The sequence below is a fragment of the Vicia villosa genome, linkage group LG3 (assembly GCF_029867415.1).
Source record: "Vicia villosa cultivar HV-30 ecotype Madison, WI linkage group LG3, Vvil1.0, whole genome shotgun sequence".
Classification (NCBI taxonomy): Eukaryota; Viridiplantae; Streptophyta; class Magnoliopsida; order Fabales; family Fabaceae; genus Vicia; species Vicia villosa.
The window spans coordinates 27,727,643-27,750,545 of NC_081182.1; the positions used below are offsets into that span (position 1 = coordinate 27,727,643).

At 29.6% G+C, this 22,903-nt stretch overlaps 3 protein-coding genes across 3 annotated transcripts; 1 reads left to right on the forward strand and 2 right to left on the reverse strand.

The window, feature by feature from the left end:
• Positions 1-669: 669 nt before the first annotated feature.
• On the reverse strand, positions 670-3,536 carry LOC131655256 (protein neprosin-like). The gene is made up of 7 exons (XM_058925151.1): positions 3,348-3,536; positions 2,414-2,500; positions 1,938-2,216; positions 1,659-1,823; positions 1,505-1,558; positions 1,259-1,405; positions 670-1,146 (listed from the first exon to the last, which is right to left on the reverse strand). Exons 1-7 carry the CDS (start codon positions 3,531-3,533, stop codon positions 763-765), a joined length of 1,302 nt encoding a protein of 433 aa, XP_058781134.1. The 5' UTR covers positions 3,534-3,536; the 3' UTR covers positions 670-762.
• An 11,154-nt stretch (positions 3,537-14,690) lies between these two features.
• On the forward strand, positions 14,691-16,610 carry LOC131660786 (protein neprosin-like). Its single transcript, XM_058930103.1, has 6 exons — positions 14,691-14,950; positions 15,085-15,420; positions 15,511-15,675; positions 15,768-15,821; positions 15,917-16,063; positions 16,162-16,610. Exons 1-6 carry the CDS (start codon positions 14,777-14,779, stop codon positions 16,540-16,542), a joined length of 1,257 nt encoding a protein of 418 aa, XP_058786086.1. The 5' UTR covers positions 14,691-14,776; the 3' UTR covers positions 16,543-16,610.
• A 16-nt stretch (positions 16,611-16,626) lies between these two features.
• Positions 16,627-21,202, reverse strand: LOC131660785 (protein EARLY FLOWERING 3-like). The gene is made up of 4 exons (XM_058930102.1): positions 20,627-21,202; positions 19,495-20,345; positions 18,075-18,126; positions 16,627-17,966 (listed from the first exon to the last, which is right to left on the reverse strand). The coding sequence occupies exons 1-4, from the start codon at positions 20,828-20,830 to the stop codon at positions 16,968-16,970; spliced, it is 2,106 nt and encodes a 701-aa protein (XP_058786085.1). The 5' UTR covers positions 20,831-21,202; the 3' UTR covers positions 16,627-16,967.
• Positions 21,203-22,903: the final 1,701 nt, after the last annotated feature.

Below are 22,903 nucleotides of genomic sequence, written 5' to 3' on the forward strand. Positions count from 1 at the left end.
AATTTATGCATTTTGTTGGTGAGAATTATGTCTTTAATATGCTGATTCCATAGAAGGAAGATGCTATTATGAAGTTTGATGGACAACATAAAGGAAAATTCATTGTTGTTAGAGGAACTCAAACGAGCGAAAGTCGTGGTAAAGTTTTGAGATATTTGAGAAGCTTCTTGTAAATCTTGATCGGAGATATCAAGTTCGATCATGAGAAAATTGAAAATAATATCTTAATGTAGTGGTGGTGAAGAATGGGGCTTCTTTGAAGATGAGAATCACCACTTTTGTTGAAGCTTCTCTAAATCTTTTGGGAGATGAAATGATTAAGCTTCTCTGAAGCTTTTAAAATAATGAGCAGAAGGTGAAAGATCTAAATTATTGATACCATAGTAAAATTGAATATGAATGATTTAATTTCATTACTTGAATACATTACATTTTCACTTGATATATACTAAGTATACAAATGTTTGTTATACAAATTATCTTACTTCTAACAAACTCCTAACCACCACTAACAAACTTTGTTGTTTATATATCCATTAAAAAATAATTAAAACTTTTCTTAATTGATAACACAATTCAAATTCCTTATTTTGTATTTTTCTAGATACCATAAAGAAAGTGTCCAAAGGGAGAGACCAAAGGGTGAGAAAACAAAAAACAATAAGAAAGTAAATAGAATAATGAACCATCCTTACTATTCATCAAACACATTTTATTATCCAATATACAAAAACAAAAACATAAATTAACTTATATCTAAGTTCAAGGACAATAAGGAGGTTTTCTTCCGGCCCCTCCAAAATAAAGCACCGGATCTTGTCCATATTTAGCATCATTTAAGGTATTGTAACAATAGGGCTCAGCAGCATGTGTGTTTATATATTCTGGATACTTGAGTTTTAGTGAATCATCTCTAATTCTCACACCACTCATATAACATGCATTTCCAAATCGACCATCTGCTGCACCTCCACTCCCCATTTGTGTTTCGGTGTGAGGATGTTTGTCTTTGACTTCATAACTAAATACTTGTCCACCCCATTCAACCATTGTCGAACTTAACTTTAAATTACTGAATAACTCTGGTGGCCAATAACCTATAGGTATATTTCTCCGTATTTTAAGCCACCATTTTGAGTCATGATCCTAAATCAACAAAACAATTTAAGAGAAATTAAAATTGTTCAATACGTTAGTAAAAATATTGTATATAATCTATATGTCTGTGTGTGAGTGTGATTGAGTTTATCATTATTACCAAAAATATTCCGTAGTTGAGTTCAAATTGTTGTTGGCCATAATATGAAATAGGTCCTATGGCACCACCAAGCACTATATCCTTGTTTGTTTGCACAAAACCAGAGCATGTAAGATCAAAGCACCCTGTTGATCTGTATGTATCTTTCTGCAACACATTCGTGAAAATAAAAAACCAGTGATTATTTCCCTTTAGACTCGCAGTTACAAAAAAACAAAACAAATCTTCTAGCAAATTAGAACTCACTGTCCAATAGGCGAATATTCGTGTACTGTGGTCACCATATAACTTTGGATTAACCTAACCATAATACATGAAAATTAGAAATATGGACTTGTATTTATATCATCGTGCATGCGTTAATCATGTAGAATTTATTTATAGTAGGGTTATCACTAACCGTCCATCCTGATTCGACGCTTTCAAAATTATCGCGACCGAATCCTGCCTTAAGCCACATTTGAGCTGTAGTAAAATCTTCGGGTTTATCAACCCTTGGATTCCAAACATTTATATTTGCTTCTGCGCCATTAAAGTGGTGCGCGTATGTCATAAGATATGCATCCTGCATAAGCATACAACAATCTCAATTATATGTAGAATAATTTTATTCATATTTACTTCAATAAATTGGTTAAAAAACAAAATGAGATCACATGCATGGAAATATAATATGTACCGATCGATTCTTCAAATTCACTTCATCATTTGTTTCATTGGAGTTGGAGGAATTAAGGTTTGTGGTATATGTTGAATTCACAAACACTTCCATAGGTTTTTGTCCGAAACGATCAAGCGATTCAACTCTCAGCAAGTCCTCTTTTCGAATTCTTCGAATAGGAATAGTTTTGTCTGGACAACTTCCACTCTTCTGCCATAGTTGAAACACTTCAGAGCTTGCGTTGAAAACATCTACCGTGATTGAGTTTTGGGATTCAAAAGTAAAATCGGGCATCATCTGCACAATTTTTTAGTAAAAAAAATTAGAATAATAACAATAATAGTTAATTGATTATAATTTCTATAGAACATATCATATTAAGTTATTTTAGAGTTAGATATATTATAGCATAATTTTATTGTTGTTCAAGATATTTAATTCCTCTACACAAGTCTATTATTTAATCCATATAGTAATAGTAATTGACAACAAACCTTAATTGTGTGATTTTTTAATGCAGGATGGTCAAAGGCAGGTTGTTTATAGATGCTAACACAATCAATAATGTCTCCATCTTCACTCTGCAAAAAAAATTTATATTAATTAAATCACATTATATTAATTAAAATAATATTATTATATATTGTTTTGCATAGTTTATTATTTTTATTTAATTTGGGGCTTTGATATGTCATTCATGCTATGTTGTCAATTAAGTAAAACTTGATCTCTTATTTAATTAAAATAATAATTATCTAGAAATAAATCATTTAAAAAATTATTTTAAAACCCAAAATACTATCGTTTGATAAAAAAATTATCAAGATGATGATTTTATCAAATATAACTTAAAATTTTTAATTTTTTTTACACAATTGCATTATTTTAATTTTTAATTAAATTATATAAAAAAGTTGGCTTAGTTGGCGCTAAAAGTGTCACTGACACATAGTGCCACACGAATTAAATAAAAATTTTAATTTTGTAAAAAATAATTGATAATTAATTAAAAAATCTCATAAAATATAAAATACTGAATTTTTAAAGGAGGTTAAAAATTAAAAAAAAAAAGTAAAGTAAAAAACTAAAAAGATATTTGAGTCAATTATTTATTATTATTATTTTAATATCATTAACAAATATATATATATTTATAAAATACTTCCTTCCAAAATAAATTATAAACAAAAAGAATATATCTAAAAAGGTGACGTATAAACTCTTAAGTTTTATCTAGAATAACATCAACTTTTTACATACAACTTTTGCTTACATTTCATTTTTTGATAATAGAAATAATAAATATATATTCTAATGCATAAATAATTATATTATTAATATTTATTAAAATATTAAAATATAATATAATAATAAAAAACTAAAGATCTACAAAGTTATAATGGGGATGGGGGTTATGGAATTGCATACCTTGATAGATTTCACTGCAGGCTTGTTTAGAAGCTTCAATCTGGCTTCGATTTCTCTATCTAAAGATGATAATGCTCTTGCTTCAACTTTGAATTCTATAATGGTACACAAGGATAAGAACACCCAAACCATCAACATCATTGCAATATTGCATTTCCTCATTCCACCTTGATATCTTCCTTTCATTTCTCCTTTAATAAACTTGTTGGCATTAAGATATATTGCACACTTATTTATACAAGATGTTTGTGTATAAAAGGGGGAATGTGATGTCATTAATTTATTTTAATTTCTTTTGATAAAAGGTGTATTTATTGGAAAAAAAAGATAGTGTTTTAATATGACTACATAAAATAATATAATATACTTACATATAAAGAAAATAATCCAAAATGTTCTTGAATTAATAGTAAAGAATCTCTTCCAAAATGATGATTAGGATAAAAAATAAATTATTAATTAATATTTGTAGTACTATTTAAAACATTTTTATTCTAATTACAATATATTTTGTTAGGATTAAATATACAAAATTCCTCGGACAAAATTAATTTTTTTCTATGCAAGTTTTTTTTGATCATCTTCCTTAAGATGTTAAAATCTATGTCTTTTGCCTCCTAATTGCACAAGTTACTCTCTGTATTTTTTTTTTAAATTTATCCATCAGGTTTAGTGTTTTATTTGCACGTTTAGTGAGGAAATTCAAATAAAAAATATTACAAGAGATAATCCAAAAAAATATATATTATAAGAAAGTAAAGCAAATTTCATCTATATTACGTAGAGTAAAATAATATTAATCATATTTTTTAACTCAATCAACATTGCTATAGATGCAAAATAGGGAAATCAAAAGTGAATTTAACCTAAAAATATATGATTTTAAATCCATTAAAAAAATAGACAGCTTTATTTTATATTTTAAAAGTAATTACAAAAATAATTGTACTTTTTAATTACCTCTCATAAAATATTTTCCATGAAAATAAAAAAGTAATTGAAAAATGGTTTAAATATATTTTTGATCATCCAATTTTAATTCTTAAAATGTAATCCCCCTATTATAAAACTCAACATTTTGGTCATCTTTTTAACAATTTCTGAGATTTGTGAACTCATAAAACTTAGAAATAATTTATTTTTTCATATACGATGCAATTTTTTAAAAATATTTTTCTCCAAAAAATTAAAAAGAAAAAGTCAATTAACGCAATCACTTTAGTTCATAAATTTGGTCTAAGGTACTATCTCATAACTTGTCAATTTGTGAACTCGTCAAATTTCATTTTAGATTATTGGCTTATTAAATATTTTTAAATGATTGAATATAATATATAAAAGATAATTGTCGTACTTTTAGTCAACTCATTAGCCACATATTTTATTCACTTTAAATATATTTATGTTTATATTTAAGATGCGTTTGATTTGTAAAATAAAAAAGACTGAATAGAACACTACTACACAATATAGTACAGTACAAAATAACTTTTTGTATTGTACTATGTTTGATGATTAATGTACTGAATAATTTTTTTCTTGATTTTGCTTGATATATCTATGAACCAAACAAAATAATATATATTTTTCATTATAATGCTATCTATTGATTGTAAAATATTACTCCCTCCGTTCCAAAATAAGTGTGACATTTAAAAGAAAAAAATTGTCCCAAAATACTTGTGCTTACCAATGCAATTTTATATTTAATCTTTCAATTATGCCCTCTAATAAATACTCTTAATTTATTATTTTTTCACCTAACATTAATAATAATTTGATAAAATCGCTATTCTCTTTTCTTTTTTTTATCAATAACTTTGATTCATATAAAAAAATATCAGTGATTACAAGCGATCCTAAGGGATCCAGCTACTAAAGATCAAGCAGACAATGAAAAACCATAGCTATTACATATCTATTGTAGCATTAGAATAGCTATATTCTTTCTAAGTTTCTTATTATTCCATCATCTATATATCACAACTATTCTCTCTTTCATTTATTAATGTTTCTTAAGTTATGTGAAAAGTTCAATTGCGACAAATAATATAGGAGGGAGGGAGTATTATTGATGAATCAAAATATTAAATAATAAAAAGGCAAAAAGATGAAGAGATATATATTTTTACTCTATTATGTTTAATATGTTTAGGAACACAAATTAATATAATTTTTACTATATTATTTTTTATTAATATATAAAATATTAATATTTATGAATTAAAATATAAAATAATGAAAAGAAAGAAAAATTGTAAATAGGGATTTTTTGTTCTACACTTTTTTGATAGGTTGATGAATCAAATAAAAATAATATAATTTTTATTATAAATATTATTAAAATTTAAATACATTGTGTTAAGACTTTTAATATTTTATTAGAATTGATATAGTAACATGAATGAAAGTTGAATTAGTTAAAAACTATATAAATTGTACACCATGTTAGACTAACCCAAAAATATACTGTTTAAAAATATTGTAAATTTAGTAATTTAATTTATTAATTTATTATATACTTAATCATAACACTTTAATTAAAAATAATACTAAATTTGTTGATTTTTATTTATGTTATTAGATTAAAAGAACTTAGAAATTGGCAGCTAAATTCGTCGGTAATTAGACTAAAAGGACTATAATAAAATATTTTAAAGAGTTAAAAAATCAATATAAATATTTTTAAATTAAGGAACCAAAATGAACTTTGAAGTAAACTTACGGAACCAAAAAGAATATTTTGCCAAAAAAAATTAAACAATATAATTGTCTACAAATTGAAAAATAATATCATGTATAACAATATAATATATTTCATCCTAAAAAGTACAAAGAAATGTTATTGTCTAAAATTTATAAACTCATGGTGATGAAGATGAAGAATGAGAGAGAGAGAATAAGGCTTAAAATTTTTTTATTTGAATTCTAATTAATAAAAGTTTATTTTTATGAATATTTGACTTTTCATTTATTTAAATTCCAATTTTCAAAATTATTTTTATAAATTATACTAAATTTATTATTATTATTATTATTATTATTATTATATGCCTTGTGGCATAATGGTCGGTGTTTATTTTTTTTAAGAATTTAATTGAAATACACTGACAGTGTAAAGAAGTTTTACACTGTCAGTGAATCACAATCATTAATTTGTTAGAAATGTTTGACTTTTATTTTAATTTTTTAAAAAATAATATAATTGAGTGGTTGTGATGCATTGATAGTGTAAAAGTTTTACACTGGCAGTGCATAGCAATTAAACTCTTTTTTTAAAAGTGAATAAATGGAATGTTGCAACTTCAAACTCCTATTTCTTTTATGGGAAAAGATATTCTTACACTATTTTTGACACCTACACCTAACATTATACCTTATACATACTAATTTTACTTTTTTAATAATTTATTTTACTTTGATTTATGTGCATAACAATTTTTCTTTGTTGTTTTTATACGGTGTAAGGTAGGTGTAGAGAAAAGTGGTGTATATATAGCAAACCTCTTCTTTTATTCACAAATATCAAGAGAGTTGGTTTGACAATTAAATATATTATTTTAATTAACAAAACAAGGGTGGCCCTGAGCATGGGTTCGTGGGGCGGGAGTCCAGGGCCCCATATTTTTAGGGGCACCAATATTTTTTTACACACACACACACACACATATATATATATATATATATATATATATATATATATATATATATATATATATATATATATATATATATATATATATATATATATATATATATATATATATATATATATATATATATATATATATATATATATATATATATATATATATATATATATATATATATATATATTAAAAGATAATTTTTTATTATAAAAAAATTTGTTAGAATTTTTTTATTGAAAATATTGGCTAAGAAAATTATAGGGGCACTACAAAGTTAAAATTAATAAAAGAATGTAATTTTCCATAAATAAAATATAGAGTAGAATAAAATCAATTAATTTCCCTATAATAAAATCAATTAATATATTCATAATTTTAGAAACTAAACAATTTAATTGAGGCACTAAAATTAAAATAATGATATAGAGAATATTTTATATTATTGATAATGTTATTTGATAGGTTAGAAATTTTCTGACCGTGACAAATTTGGATTAAGCTGTTGATCTTGATGTTGAAATTTTGTTTGAAGAATTGAAAGTTAGTTGAATCAAACTCAAGCTATATGATATTGAGTTCTTTAAAGACTTTTAATTGTTTTTCTAATACGTGCATAACTTATAGAATAATATTGACTATTCCTATCAGAGTTGCATCTGCTGAAATAAGTTTTTCTAAATTAAAATTATTAAAATCTTTTTGAGATCTATTATGTCACAAAATAGATTAAATAGTCTTGCGTTGATTTCAATTAAAAATAATTTTTTTGAAGAACCTTGATTATGACAAAATTATTAATGATCTTGCAACAAAAAATGCTAAGAGGATAATATTTAAATAATTTTAAAGGTTTGATTAATTTTTTATATGAAAAAACATTGAATTAAGAAGAAGAAGAAGAATAACTCTCTTTATAGTGGTTTATGTTTTGATGTAGTATAAACATTGATTCAAAGATCCATATCTTTTTTTTTTGGAGTAAATTAAATAAAACTTTTATTAATGAAAAACATTCTATTACAAACCGATCCGAAGATCCAGGTTCCAATTATCAAAACGACAAACAAGACTCATCTAAATCTTGTATTGCTCACATCTACATGAGGTCTTAATTTTCTATTAGTAAGGCATATACTTATTACTCTATCTTGGGTAACCGGAATAATATCACTTCTAGGGGGACTTTGGGTAAACACAACAGCATTTCTAGCAGTCCAAATTTGATAAATGGTCTCTGCCAACACTATTTTGAGGATCTCTCTCTTCCACCCCTTCTTAGTAGTTTCTTGAATCATCCACACCTTCTCATGATCCCATTGTAAAATATTTCAATGGTAACCAAGCCAATCCAGCATGCTATCCCATATTCTATTAGAAAAATGTGTTTTTTATTCAATTATTTCTTTTATCCTTATGTATTTATTGTTAAAAAAATTATAAGGGCACAAATCTTTTAATTCACCCAAAGCACCTAAATTTAAAGAAACGACCTGACAAAACTTATACTATAAATAATTTTACTTAGAAGTTCCTTATGCATGAATATTGGTGGAGGTGGATATTACTTATTTAAAGTTGTTACCATAAAGGATAGTGAAGGAAGGTGCATAAAACAACATATTGAATTTGAATGGAAGTCGTTAGTTTGTGAGACCTCTTAAAAAGTTGGACATCAGTGCAAAAAATAAATTGTACCATAAAAGAAAGCTGATACTACCAAACAACTGAGTGTCACACTTGATAAATTTGATGAACAACTAGATGTAACTACGACTCCAAATATGATACCTATTAATATTTCAAGGGAAAATGGCAGTGAAAGTTACTAAGGTGGATAAAAGCTGGAGAGATAAGGGGAAAGTGTTATGGTAGATAACTTTAAACATCCTTCAGTACATGTTCAATGTCAAAATGGATTCGAGCCAATAAGAATTTTATATGATCTTGTAGTGACATTTGACAAGGTACCATGACTATTTCATGGAAAATAAGGGAGATAAATAAAATAGGTAAAAATATAGAGATTGACTCTCATCTCTATATTTTAAAACCTGATATTGATGTCTAATAGAAACAAAAGGTAAACACACAAACGATATTTCTATCAGAAGTAGAATGGGCTTGAATTGGTCTTATTTGGATAACTATTCTAAGCATGGGAACGAAAGGATTTGGTAGTAATGGGATTCTACTAGAGTGGATGTTAGATTTGTTGGTAGTACTGCTCAAATGATACATTGTGGCATTCATTTTGTAAGTGGTTCTTTCATGTATTGGTTCACTGCCATATATGCATTCAATCATTTAGATCAAAGAAGAATTTTATGGAGATATATTGAGGAACTTCATCACCGATTACATGGCCCTTGATGTTTGATTAAGACTTTAATAATGTTCTTCAAACACAGGATAAGGTTGAAGGAAATATTGTCCATGAAGCTGAGTATGTTGACTTGGTATCTACGATGGAAAAACCGAATTATTTGAAATGGAGAGTGTAGGAGATCATTTCAACTGGTCTAATAAACACATATGGGGTATCTATTTCAGAATAGATAGAGTTCTTGGAAATGTGGAATGGTTTTAGCAAAATATGGATACAACTTTGAATATCATGGCGCATGAAGGTTCAGATCATGCTTAGCTATGTTTGAAAGGAGATGAGCATAAACCAATCAAGAGAACTCAATTTAAATTCCTTAATAGTTTTACAACTATGGATAATTTTTTAGCAGCAATCTTAGCTAATTGGAGGTTACCATTGACAAAGAGTGCAATTTACGTTTCGTGGAAAAACTGCTGAGATTGCAACCTATAATAAGGAGTATGAGCAAACCTATTTTTGGCATCAAAATACAACTAGAGAAGGAGGGCGATGATTTAATGATGGCACGTAATTCATTAATGCAAGATAGAATGGATGCTCAGAAAATCAAGGCATCAAAGATCTGTACATAAGAGGTAATAAAGTGGAATGCTTCAGAATAGCAGGTTCTTATGTAGAAATCTAAATTAGAGTGGCTTAGACTAGGGGATGGGAACAATTCTTACTTGAAAGCAAGACATAAGTAAACAATTATTCATTCTCTCTCCATTATGGCTAGAACTCCGGTGACAAATCAAATGGATATTGAGAAGACTGTCTTGGATTTTTATGGTAGTTTGATAGGAATTACAGCTAGTAGGATTGAGGGAATAAATATTGTGGCTATGTGACTTCGTAAACAATTAAGTCTAGTGGAGAGTAATTCTCTAATAGCTCTAATGACTGAGATGGAAATTGGGTAAGCTTTAAAGGACATATGAGATTTGAAGGCTCCTGGAATGGATGGATATGGAGCTAAAATTTTCAAATCTACATGGAGCATTGTGAAACATGATTTTTATTGTTACTGAAATTGAATTCTTTTAGAATGAGAGAATGCATAGTGCCATAAATAGAACTTTAGTTACTCTAATTCCAAAAACTCATGCAGCTAAAACTATAAAAGATTACATACATATCTTCTGCTACACTACTATATACAAAGTCATTTCCAAGGTGATGACCAAAAGGTTGTGGAAGGTGTTGAGCAGTATTGTGCTCCAAAGTCATACAAATTTTGTACTAGTATTGCACATACATGATCATATTTTACTTGCTTATGAGCTTATCAGAGGTTATGCAAGAAAAGGGAGTGTGCCTAGAAGTATGTTGCAGATGAGCCTCCAAAAGGTTTATAATACTATTGAATTGCTTGCTTTATGGACCATTTGAAGGACCTTGGCTTCCCGAGAAAATTTATAAGACGGGTAATGTTTTATATTACTACAATATCATATAAATTCCTAATAAATGGAAAACATGCCAAATTTTGTAAGGCTAAGAGGGGCTTGAGACAAGGAGATCCAATGTCTTCCATGTTGTTTCTGATTGTAATCAAATACCTTCATAAATCATTGCAAAAACTCAAGGGGATTCTAGATTTCAACTTTCATTCTTAATGTGAAAAACTACACATTGTCAATCTTAGCTTTGCAGATGATCTGTTGCTCTTTACTAGAGGAGATATTAAGTCAATTGAGCTAGTTATCAAAGTGTTTTCTGAATTATCAAGATCTACAGGACTCACAGTCAACCCTGTAAAATGTAAAGCATATTATGGTGGTATTGCAGATAGTATCGAGGCTAAGATACAAGCTCTAACCTTCATTATTGAGGACCGTCTTCCATTCCGATAAAAAGGGGTTCCTTTAAATAGAAATAAACTTTATGTGAAAAATGTATGATATTGGTTAGTAAGATTGTTTAAGGATAAGACATGAGTGTTGGGTTATTAAGATATGCTGGCAAGATACAGTTAATGAGAAGTGTGATTTTTGCAGTCACTATTTACTGGAAGCAGTTATTTCCCTTGCCAAAAAAAAAAGAGAGTTAGAAAATAGAAGCCATTTGTAGATCCTTCTTGTGGACTGGAGGTGATGGAATCATAAGGAAATATCGTGTAGCATAAAAACAAGTTTGTTCTCGTAAAAAAAGGTGGTATGAACTTGATCTCTTTAAGCGAATGTAATCAAGCCAACATGATTAAGCTGTTATGAAATTTAAAAATATAGGAATAACATTGTTTTGGCAACACTGTAAGTAATACAACTATAAGGCAAAAAATTATAAACAACTTAGTATACAAGGCGTGGAATAACCCTAAGCTTCAAGATCATGTTGCAAGACTGATAATGATATAGCTTAGGTTTGGACAGTTTTTCTTGTTTCCTTGGTTTGAATTGTTTTTCTTATTTCCTTTATTTGGGGTGAATCATTGTTGGATTGCCCTTTCTACCACTATTTTGATTAATCAAATTATTATTAATTTAAAAAAAATTAACTTTAAGTTGAAAAATATTTACAACTCAAAATAAAAATTAGTTTTTATTTTAGAAATTTCTAAAATAAAAAACTCTGAAAGGAGCCTTAGAGAAAAAACTCTAATACTTAGATCATTTTCAATTGTTAAACTCAAATGAACCTACATTGAGTTTCAAACACTATTACAAAATTGTCTCTATAATAATATATCTTATTTATGTAACTATCCTGTTTTGCTTCAATGATAATAAAATTTGTCACTCACAATTGATACTTTTTTATATTCCTCAACTTTATATTAATTTAAATTTAAAATATTATTTTAAATTTAAAATATTATTTTAATAAATACATAAACATATCTAAATTTATAACTAAATATAAGAAGAAATAAAAATAAAAAACTATGAAAAATCCATAAATATGATAGGAAAAACGTAAATATGATTAAAAAGAAAGTCAATGAAGACAAATAAATAAGTACAGACAAACCTACTTTTTTTTGTATTTTAATGTTTTTATATTTTATATATTTAATTTATGGTTGATTATTGATAAAATTAATCACTAATAGATATTAAATATATGATATGGTAGCTTATATGTAAACTACATCAACTATTAATTTAAGCTAAAAATATTAAACAAGGTTCCATCATTTAAAAAGAAAGAAAACTCTTAAATTAATTCATATGGATACCCTTAAAAGATATACATTGAATAAAGACATTAATAATATTTTGTTTAATACTATTTTAGATGACTATTATAAAAAAAAACTTTAAATTTTGATAACTATTATAAGCAAAAGTTAATGTTTGTATTATTAATATATGATAGATTTAATTCAAAGGCATTTAATATTAATAGTTGATTCATTCAATATAATTAAAAATATTATTGTAAATTTTATTTGGGTCTTATTAACCACTGCCCTCAAGGCGCGCACTTTTTAAGGTTACTAAATAAGGAATTTTTTTTTTATAATAGTCAATATTTCAACTTTTAATGTATTGATTACACGCATTTTTAAAAAAACTTACAATTTCAATCATTTAAAAGTGTTGAAGATACTCGTTAGCATTTCCCATTTTACTTTAATTATACACGAAATCAAGAAAATTAATTAAATTTAACTAATAATCTTAATCAATGTAAAAGTAATCATTAAGATACAGAATGCGTCACTACACGTAAATTTATTTAACACGATTTAAATGTATTTAAATAAACACATAAGTTTAAAATGAGTTAATATTTAATTAAAAATAAACAATAGCAATATATAAACCAAACAGCATTAAATAACAATAAAAAAAAAAAAAGACCCGGGAGTAGGAGGATTTAGAAATTTAAAATAAATTATGTAATCATTGAGAAAGAGATATCAGGAAGGATTTTACTTAATTGTCTTTCATGATTATATTGAAAAAATAAATTTAAATAATTGAAAAAATATGTCATAATAAATATTACAGAAGAATAAATCGAAAATCGCCTACATTATAAGAGATAAAGTGGTATTAACTCAAAAAAAAATTAATAGAATAAAGTTAAGTATTATTTTGTGGTCGATTAGAATGAAAAAAATTGCGATATTAATTAATTTTTTTTTATCATTTATTGGTGTAAATTAATATAATGGGGAAGGAAAATTTAGATAGTTTTGAATGTATTCTTTTTCTCTTTGTTATTTAGTGTTTTTTTTTATGAAAAAGTTATATAGTTGACTGTGACTAAGGGATTAAAAGTTAAAGAAATTAATAAAAGTTCTTAAAATGGTCTCTTTTTAAGCTCTTTTTTTTTTCTCTATATTTCTACCACTTTTATCTTTAATTATAAGATTTGTTTGAATTTTTCCTTTGTCCATTTTTATAACACTTTCTCACATTTTAAGGTGCATTAAATTTTATTTTTTTTTACATATGCATTTTTAATTATAATACATCTTTTTCTGAAATTTATGTTAAATACTTTTACACAAATATTAAATAATTCTTTTTTAAAAAATAAATTTGTAAAATTATTTGAATAATCAATAAAAATAATACACCAACATTATGTTTTTTTAATGATTTTCTTCAAAGGATTTTATATTTGAGTAAGGATGGATGTAGTATTTTCTTAAGTGAATTATTTGAGTTGTGTATGCTTCTTAAAGTAATAATAATAGTGTTGATTTTAAAATTAAAAATAATTGAATGAGTGTAGTAGCTTAATTGCTACAATATTTATTAGTTTGATTATATTGATGTGAATAGTTGATTTTGTGTTTTCTCTTATAACAATACTTTTTCATAATTTTTTATAATATATTATTATAAACAAATTATACACCTCCTTTTTTATTTATAAGTTGTTTTTAGATTTTTAATAAGTATTAAAAAGAAGTAATCATTAATATATAAAAAAGGAAAATTATGAAGAATTTTACAATATTATTTTTCATTAATTGAATGGGGAAAATATTTTAAAAAATAGATGATAATAAATATTTAAGAGTATAATAGAAAAAAATAATATTAGTTATTTCTTGATGTGACAAAACGATTGATATTTTGACACAATTTTTTTTCTTTAAAATAATTTTAAAAAAAAAAAAAACAGAGGACTATATTTTATTGTTTTAAATTTAGTTTTTAAATATTACAATTCTAAATAATTTAAGTTCTCATATATTTTATTGTTTTTTCTGTTCGTTCTACTTAAAATATAAATACATAATAATAATAATAATATAATTTAATAATTCAATACTCTCTATTAAAAAATTCTATATTTTCTAATATATAAAATCTTCTTGTATATATTTTCCCAAACATTGTATAAAACATATATAACACCCATTAATGCTGTCACTTTTCTGCATAGAACATCTTGTATAAATAGGTGTCTTATTTATCTTGAATGTATCTAACTTCATTGAAGAAGAAATGAAGGGAATATATCAAAATGCAATGACAAAACACAAGGTTTCAATATTGTTGGTTTGTGTATTCATTTCCTTACTAGAATTCAAAGTTGAAGCAAAAACTTCACCACCTTTAGAAAGAGAAATCGAAGCTAAATTGAGGCTTTTAAACAAGCCTGCAGTGAAATCTATTAAGGTATGCTATTCCATACAATCACTTTAATATTGCATTTTTTCCTCCATATTTTGTCATGCTAAGGAAAATAGCTTTTACGTTTCAAACTTGATTATTTTTTTAATTATCATATTTATTGCAATCTTTTATTGTAGAGTGAAGATGGAGATATTATCGATTGTGTCGAGATCTACAAACAACCAGCTTTTGACCTTCCTGCCTTGAAAAATCATAGAATACAGATGGTGCCGAGTTTTCTTCCTGAATCCGAAAATTCAAGCACAGCAGGTGTTTTCAACGCAAGCTCTGATATATTTCAGACATGGCAGAAAAGTGGAAGTTGTCCAGACGAAACTATCCCTATCCGAAGAATTCGAAAAGAGGACTTGCTGAGAGCAGATTCACTTGATCGTTTCGGACGAAAACCCCCTGAAGTTTTTGATAATTCAACAAGCATCATGAGTGGAATAGTTGAAGTGACAAATCGCTCGGTATATACATGTCCACAAACAAGTGGTATCATTTTAGTGCAGTATAAATGCATGTATATATGATTAATAGTATATTGTGTAATGGTGCAGGATGCATATCTTGTAGCAGTGGGATACAATTTTATAGGAGGACAAGCAAATATTAACGTGTGGAATCCTAGAGTTGACAAACCAGAAGATTTCACTACTGCTCAGTTGTGGCTTAAGGCTGCTAATGGTGATAATAATTTCGAAAGCATCGAAGCAGGCTGGATAGTAAGTGATCACCCTACTACATGATGAATGCATGCATGATGCTATAAATATGAATCCATATTGCTAAAGCTCTATATATATGTTATGGTTAGGTTAATCCAACGTTGTATGGTGACCACAGGACCCGGTTATTCGTCCATTGGACTGTAAGTTCTTGTTTAATGGAAGATAGATTTGTGTGTTTTGTTGATCTTTTCAAATCTTATGAACACTGATTTTTGGTTTTTTGATTGTGGTGCAGAGAGATACATACAACAAAACAGGGTGCTTTGATCTTTTATGCTCAGGCTTTGTGCATACAAACAAGAATATAGTGCTTGGTGGTACCTTAGGACCTATTTCATCCCCTGGTGGTCAACAATATGAACTCAACTACGCAATATATTCGGTAATAATAACATGCATGCATGTTCTTGTTAATATATTTCGATTAATTGGTGCGATGCCTATTGATATAACTTGGGTTAATTTGTCTGCATTATTTAGGATAATCATGGAAAGTGGTGGCTTAAAGTGAAAAATAACGTCCCAGTAGGATATTGGCCAGCCGAGATAGTGCGTAACTTACAACACAGTGCATCATTGGTTCAATGGGGAGGACAAGTTTTTAGTTATGGGGTCAAAACAGACCCTCCCCACACTGGAACACAGATGGGTAGTGGCGGACCAGCAGGTGGACGATTCGGGCATGCAAGCTATATGAGTACGGTGAGAATTATAGATTATTCACTAAAACTTAAGTACCCACAGATTGTAGGCGCTCATGCTTCAGAACCAGATTGTTACAATACCTTAAACGATGTTCAATTTGGAAAAGACCCTGTATTCTATTTCGGAGGGGAGGGACGAAACCCTCATTGTCCTTGAAATCATATTTGTATACTGGATGCTAAAATGTGTTTGATAAACAATAAAGATGTATAATTTTTTCTCCATCTTGCAACTGAGAAATTTGATGCAGAAGGAAATTGATTTTTATTAGTTTTCATGTCAAGTAATACATAGGGATCAAAAAGATCCTCCCAAGCAAAGGGAGCACCCTTTTGGGTGATCCAATTCCTGTGATAAACATACAATTACTTGAGAGGACAAAGTGCAACAATATTATGTTTTGACCAATTTTCATATGATAGACATATATCTACATACCAATGTGCTGTAAAGTAACAAGGTCTAAACAAAAATATATATGTAAATATAATATACTGTTACATGATAGCACGCGCACCTGCAGAACGTGCAGGAACTAGACGGCATGCACTTGAATGGATCCTTCATGCCAATAAACACCACTAGAGTGCGTCGTATTGTTTTCTCTCTTCTTGAATTGATTGGAAAATTCTAGCTGCTGATTCAGTTGCAGATCTTCGGTTGTGAGGTACCACTTTGATAACTCGAGATTGTTGTCCTGTTTCGAGAGAATGAGGTGCACTCTCTGGTTCTACTGGTACCATAGGGAAAAGTGGTAGTACATCTCTTCCTTCGGCAACATGTCCCGTGCTCATTTCTTGTGGCATTTCGCTAGGACTACTTGCGGTACTCATCTGCCGCTCAAACTCCTTGGATCTCTGATGAAACATTACATGTGATGTAGCTCCGTTTCTCTGAACCGGTAAATTGCATGAGCTTTGATTATGTTTGTTACAATCAGCTTCGTCTTCAGATAAACGATGATTTTGCGTGCGTGCAGAGAATTGGTTCACATGTTCAACAGCTGACTCTGAACCTGCAGCTTTCATAACTGGCATGCCTCCATAGGGAGGTAAGTAAGCATGGCTACCTGGAGGAGTCTCTGGTGGAGGTGGGATTCCATAGGAAGGATTCGTAAAAGTGCCACCTGAAGGAGAAGCCCCATAGGGCCCACATCCTCCAAAATTTGTTCCGGTAAATCCAGGCCCGGGATATGGCTTGTAGATGAGCCCTTCAGAAGGAGACATCACAGGAATTAGCCACTGATGCCCAGGTGACTGATTGAAACACCAGGGACCCATTCCATTATCAGCAGCCATATTTCCTTGGTGTGGATTTCCGGCAAAAGGCGTGGAATTAGAAAGGTGGCTCGTATTTTTCACTGATGAAATAGATGTTTTACCAACAGCATTCTCTGCAGAACATTCCATGTTTTGATTTATCTTTTCAGAATCAACTTTGCGCTTAAGATTTTGTAGCCGAGCTTTTACAACATATTCCAATGAGAGTTTTTTAGGAGTAGATTCATCTGGAAGAGACTTTCCTAAAAACGCACCATCATCAAACAATAGTTCTGGCGATCCGGCAATCAGTTGTTGAACCTGCATAAATAAAAAGAATTAATCATTACAGACAGGCTCGAGGGTGTCTGAGAGCATTCCTCATTATGGACTAGTACAAAGCACTGATCAATGTCAAAGATAATTTACCTTTATCAGTCTATGCAACTCAAACACTTGGACTGCAAACACTCTCTGTTGACTGTAGAGAGGAACAGAAGTTGGATCAACAAAATTCTTAAAATATATGACAATCGAAATGAAATGAAAGATAGAGCATTTGGAACTAAGAAAATAATGTTAGAAGTACCAATTTATAAACAACAAATATTGAAGGATCATCAATAACAGCAGGTAACAGGCTCAACAGGCTATTTTTCAATCAACATTAATAACATGGGGACCAAAAGAGGACTTATGACGCATGCAATCAAAAAAATAGAAAATATATCATTTTAAGCTAGATATGATAAGGTTGAAAGAATCTTCAATCACAATAGTAATTTTATGAAATCTGTTGGAGCTATAGATAGCAGGACAACTCAACTGGCTAATGTGTATAAACTGTTTATTATAAAATAAAATCCCTTACCCAAAATGTTTCAAAACACAGAAAACCAAGACACTAGCTAAGTTGGGGAAATCCACTAACTATCATAACATCTATTGAGGGGCTCATAGACTGTCCAAGTGTCCCAACCATTCATTCAGGGTCATCCTGAATTACACGGTCCCCTTCTTAGCTCAAGTCCTTCAGTGTTATGCAAGGAGACATGCTCCATTGGTGACATGGAGAACTAAGTAAGAGGAAACCAAGACAGAAATTCCAGTCGCTAGAAGGCAGTAAATTATGAGATGGTCGAATGTCAGAAGGACCCCTCCAACATACTATAATATTAAAGCTCACTGCCCTGTAGTAACCAGTACCCACAATTAAAACATTAGTAAGGACTTTAAACGCATAAATAAAAATAATAAAACCAATTCAGCAAGGATGCCGGGACTATAAAATTTCCTTTCTTCAAACCCAATACATACAATTCCTTGATTGAAAATTGAAAAGCAACTATCCAACCTACATCCCTAGTATTTAATTAAGGATGCATAAAAGATGCTTTAAAAGGTGAGGGAAAAAATGGCAACGTCAGATAGGAGCGTCCCTATAATTCACATTTTCTGGTCCTACATTTCTTCTCTCTGAGGGAATTTTTCTTACTTATTTTCAAACCCGGGGCTAATGATAAATGTAAAAGTATAAGAAAGAAGGTAGGAGAAAATACCAACAAACTACCAAAATAACAAAAATCAAATCAGTGGACTATCAAACTTCCATCAAAAGTAGTAAGTTTGCTTTTTATATTCAAAATTTTCATGCATTTCCCTGTAAAAAACAAATTAAGGCTTTTGTTTTTAGCCAAGAAAAATTCTAACATTCATAAAAATCCCCATTCTAGATAAATTCGGGTCCATGCAAATAATAGAGTTCACTATTTAATATTTATGAACCAGATTACCTTTCAAACATTCCTATTTTAAATCATAAAAGAACCTGACAAGCAAGGAGACTTACTTGGCAATTTCTTTTCTGGCTTTCCAAAAATGTTTTTGGCCTATTACTGCAACAACATCATCGGGAGAAATGTTCACAGTTGACAAATTTTCTACCCTGGATATCTTTGAAATGTTGTCATTTTTATTTAAATTTCCTAACTGTTTCGGACTGCCTGTCCCGGTATCATGATATTCAGTGCCATCGATAGCCTCGGTTGGACTGGTTTGGTTTACTATAGGTCTGTTACTCTTGTCTACCTCCCTTGTAGATTCAAGGAGACCATCACTTTGTCCATGTCCATTTGATTGAGACTCAGCTCGGCAGTCTTGTCGTAAGCGTCCATCACCTTGACGCAAACTGCTAAGTTTGAACACGCGACGATCTTGAACCTCTTGATTTGGAGTCACTTTAGCTTGTCTTACTAAGGTATCAATACGTTCTCCAGTCGATTCATCTCTGGCAGACGTAAATGGATGCTCCTTATTTGGACTTACTTGCGGAGGACCATCAATCTCATTTCTCACATCCGTCCCTGCATTAACAAGTGCAGAGCCATGCTGTTTCGGCTCCCTCTCCCGATCAATTTTACCCGGTTTCAAAAAACCAAAACACCTAGAGCCTGTAGACGAGGGTCTCTTCCCATCAAAACTCTCTGGCCTTTTCTCATTAGATTGACCAATATTTGAACGAACGTACACAGGAACCCTAAAGTCATCTTCATCAACCTTCTTTCTATGTTCAAGTTGTCCTATAGAACCATTCAAATTCGCCCCTTTCGTTTGGCGAGAGGGATGCTTTCCAGCCTGACGAATAAGTGTTTCCGGAGTCAAATGACCAGGAAAAACATAATTTCTCTCATGGACAGTCCCCTGCAACATGTAAAAATCAAACATTCAGAAAATAACAAAAAAAAAATTTCTCACACAATCTTAAAACTACAATACAAATGTGCAAACTAATTTCCAAATTAAAACTATTCTAATTCTACAAGGAACTAAGCATAATTAAAAAAACAACAACCAAGTTTTATCCCACTAAATGGGATCGGCTACACAGATCAACTTCTGCTATAATATTCTATCCACGATCATGGTTCTATGCAAATCATTAATCTCGAGATAAAAGAAAAGCTACATATTTTAAAAGTTACCTGGCTCGAGGAAGCCGGGGGAACCGAATTGCTCATATTCGGGTGAAGTGGCAAATTAAACCTTTGAGAGGGAATACTAAACTGCTCATATAAAGCCATTTTATTCCTAGGTGGAGCTCTAGGCCCTCCTTTCTCAGTATCACCAACATGTAACCTAGGAAATAATGGCCCCATCATCTTCTCATCATCATTCCCTCTTTTCATCTTCAACTTTCCCCAACACAACAAACAAAACCCTACCCCTTTCCTATCTCAAACTCCAAACACACCACAAATTCACAATCCTCCAATACAACAACTCAATTAACTTCCACAGTTACACAACACAATCACTTATAATTCTGAAGCTTAAAAAAAAGTGATTACAGCACAGACACATAAATTCACATCCAATTCACCAAATCTAAAGTTCTCACACCTAGCTACAATAAAAACCTATAAATTCACAGTTGATCTTAATTACAACTAGAGCAAGAAAATCAAATTGTGAGAGGAAATTGAAAACTGTGAAGAGAGAAATTAGGGATAGAGAGAGAAAGAGTGTTTAGGGATTCTTGTTTTGTTGTTCTGAGAAAGAAGCGGAAAGTATCGTCATTTTGTTAGAGAAGATATATGAAAAGTGCAAGTGGGGTCCATTTGGATAAAACTGGAAGTTTTTTTCTTTATTAAATTGCTATTTTAAATGGGTTTTCTTGTCTTAATCTACTCTTTTACCCTTTTTTTCAGATGATTGTGTTATGTTTATTGTTAATTAATGGTGCTTGCAATTAAAGTGCAGGTTTATTTTTTTGAAAGAATATTATATTATTGTAATAAAGTAGGAGTAGCACTTTCTAATTTCTTTTTTGTTAGATTAATATTATGATCTTAGGAAAGATTCTCCAACAACTTAGGCTAGACTTCGAAAGAAATCGCCATTTTTCTATTTTATTTTAAATTAAAATAAGTTTTTCATTTATACTAAATCATTAGATTTTACTTTTTTATTTATAAAAAAAATTATTTTGTAGATCCGTGTATTGATCAATTTATTTTTAATAAGTCAAATATATATAAAATAAAAAATTACAAAAGAGTGTAGAGACATAAACTAAACTAACTCAAACCACGAAATCAATCCGAAAGAATTTATAAATAGATCAATAATAACAAAAATAATTTTATTAAAAAAACTAAAGTAGAAGCGCACACACGACAAACACTATCTAGCGAACACACTTACGGGTGTGAAATTAAATAGAAAAAGAAAGAGTCTAGTGTAAGCATTCACTTTTCAACATGGTGTATGAACCAACTGCCAACACGACCTGATTCACGAACCAACAGCCTCTTGAAAAAAACCAGCAAGCAAAATGGCTTTTTCGAGTCCAACAATCCAACACCAAATTGAATGATACTAATATGAAATCAATCCCGCATCAATCCCCGGAGACTGATACGGATATTAAGTTAGTGTTAGTGCAGAGAGGCAAACCTAAAATTTTGAAACATGCAGATCTCAACAGATCTGAAGCTAATCAGAGAATCAAAAGCTCAAGATACCAACTCAGCATCATAAACACAAACCTGCAAAAGGTCGAAGCAGCCACCGAAGAGAACACACAACTCTGGATTTGAAACAGTCGGTTGCCGATCCGCCTAGAGTGATCGTCGCTGAAACCAAACCGGAGCAGAAAGAACCAAACCAGCCAATCTAGACATTGTCTACAAAAATTTATTTTAAAACATAAGTTGATTTAATGTAAAAAAAACTAACATTATTTTTAAGATAATTTTTAAGAAACATCAGTGTTGTCTGAGAAAATCGATTGCTGATTCTTGCTATTTTTTCATGAAAAAACATTGTCTCTTTCTTGAAGATTCAAATCACTGCTCTTTTCACGAAGCATTAATATCTTTATCAAATGGATTAAATATCGAACTCGCGAAGTCATGGTGACATCAAGATTACTAAATCCTTCACTCAACATCACATAGATAGGGGCGACCGCTGAAGCTAACAAGGCTCTATTGCCTTCTTTGGTAGAAGACGATCCGGTTCTAATGATCTATCAATTCGTCTCTGCACAACAAGATTTTGTTCCTCCGAGATCTAACTCGGGAACGTTTCAAGCCTTTTTTTCATTTTTCCAGCCTCTGCAACAGTTTTTTCCAATGCCAAGCTTTGAAGGAACCTCCATAACAATTGGCAATACCTGGATAAGAGATACTCTCAAACTACAAGCTAATCTAGACTTGCAAGGAGTTGTCGATCTGCTGAGTAATGTCTATAGCTTA

Coding starts and splice junctions, on each gene's coding strand:
- LOC131655256 (XM_058925151.1), bottom strand. CDS start 3,533: ATGAAAGGAAGATATCAAGGTGGAATGAGGAAATGCAATATTGCAATG. Junction 1,824..1,937: donor TGAATTTGAAGAATCGATCG/GTACATATTATA, acceptor ATGCTTATGCAG/GATGCATATCTTATGACATA. Junction 1,406..1,504: donor GAATATTCGCCTATTGGACA/GTGAGTTCTAAT, acceptor AATGTGTTGCAG/AAAGATACATACAGATCAAC.
- LOC131660786 (XM_058930103.1), top strand. CDS start 14,777: ATGAAGGGAATATATCAAAATGCAATGACAAAACACAAGGTTTCAATA. Junction 14,951..15,084: donor CTGCAGTGAAATCTATTAAG/GTATGCTATTCC, acceptor CTTTTATTGTAG/AGTGAAGATGGAGATATTAT. Junction 15,822..15,916: donor GGTTATTCGTCCATTGGACT/GTAAGTTCTTGT, acceptor ATTGTGGTGCAG/AGAGATACATACAACAAAAC.
- LOC131660785 (XM_058930102.1), bottom strand. CDS start 20,830: ATGAAAAGAGGGAATGATGATGAGAAGATGATGGGGCCATTATTTCCT. Junction 18,127..19,494: donor GCCAGAAAAGAAATTGCCAA/GTAAGTCTCCTT, acceptor TCCTCTCTACAG/TCAACAGAGAGTGTTTGCAG. Junction 17,967..18,074: donor AGTTGCATAGACTGATAAAG/GTAAATTATCTT, acceptor TTATTTATGCAG/GTTCAACAACTGATTGCCGG.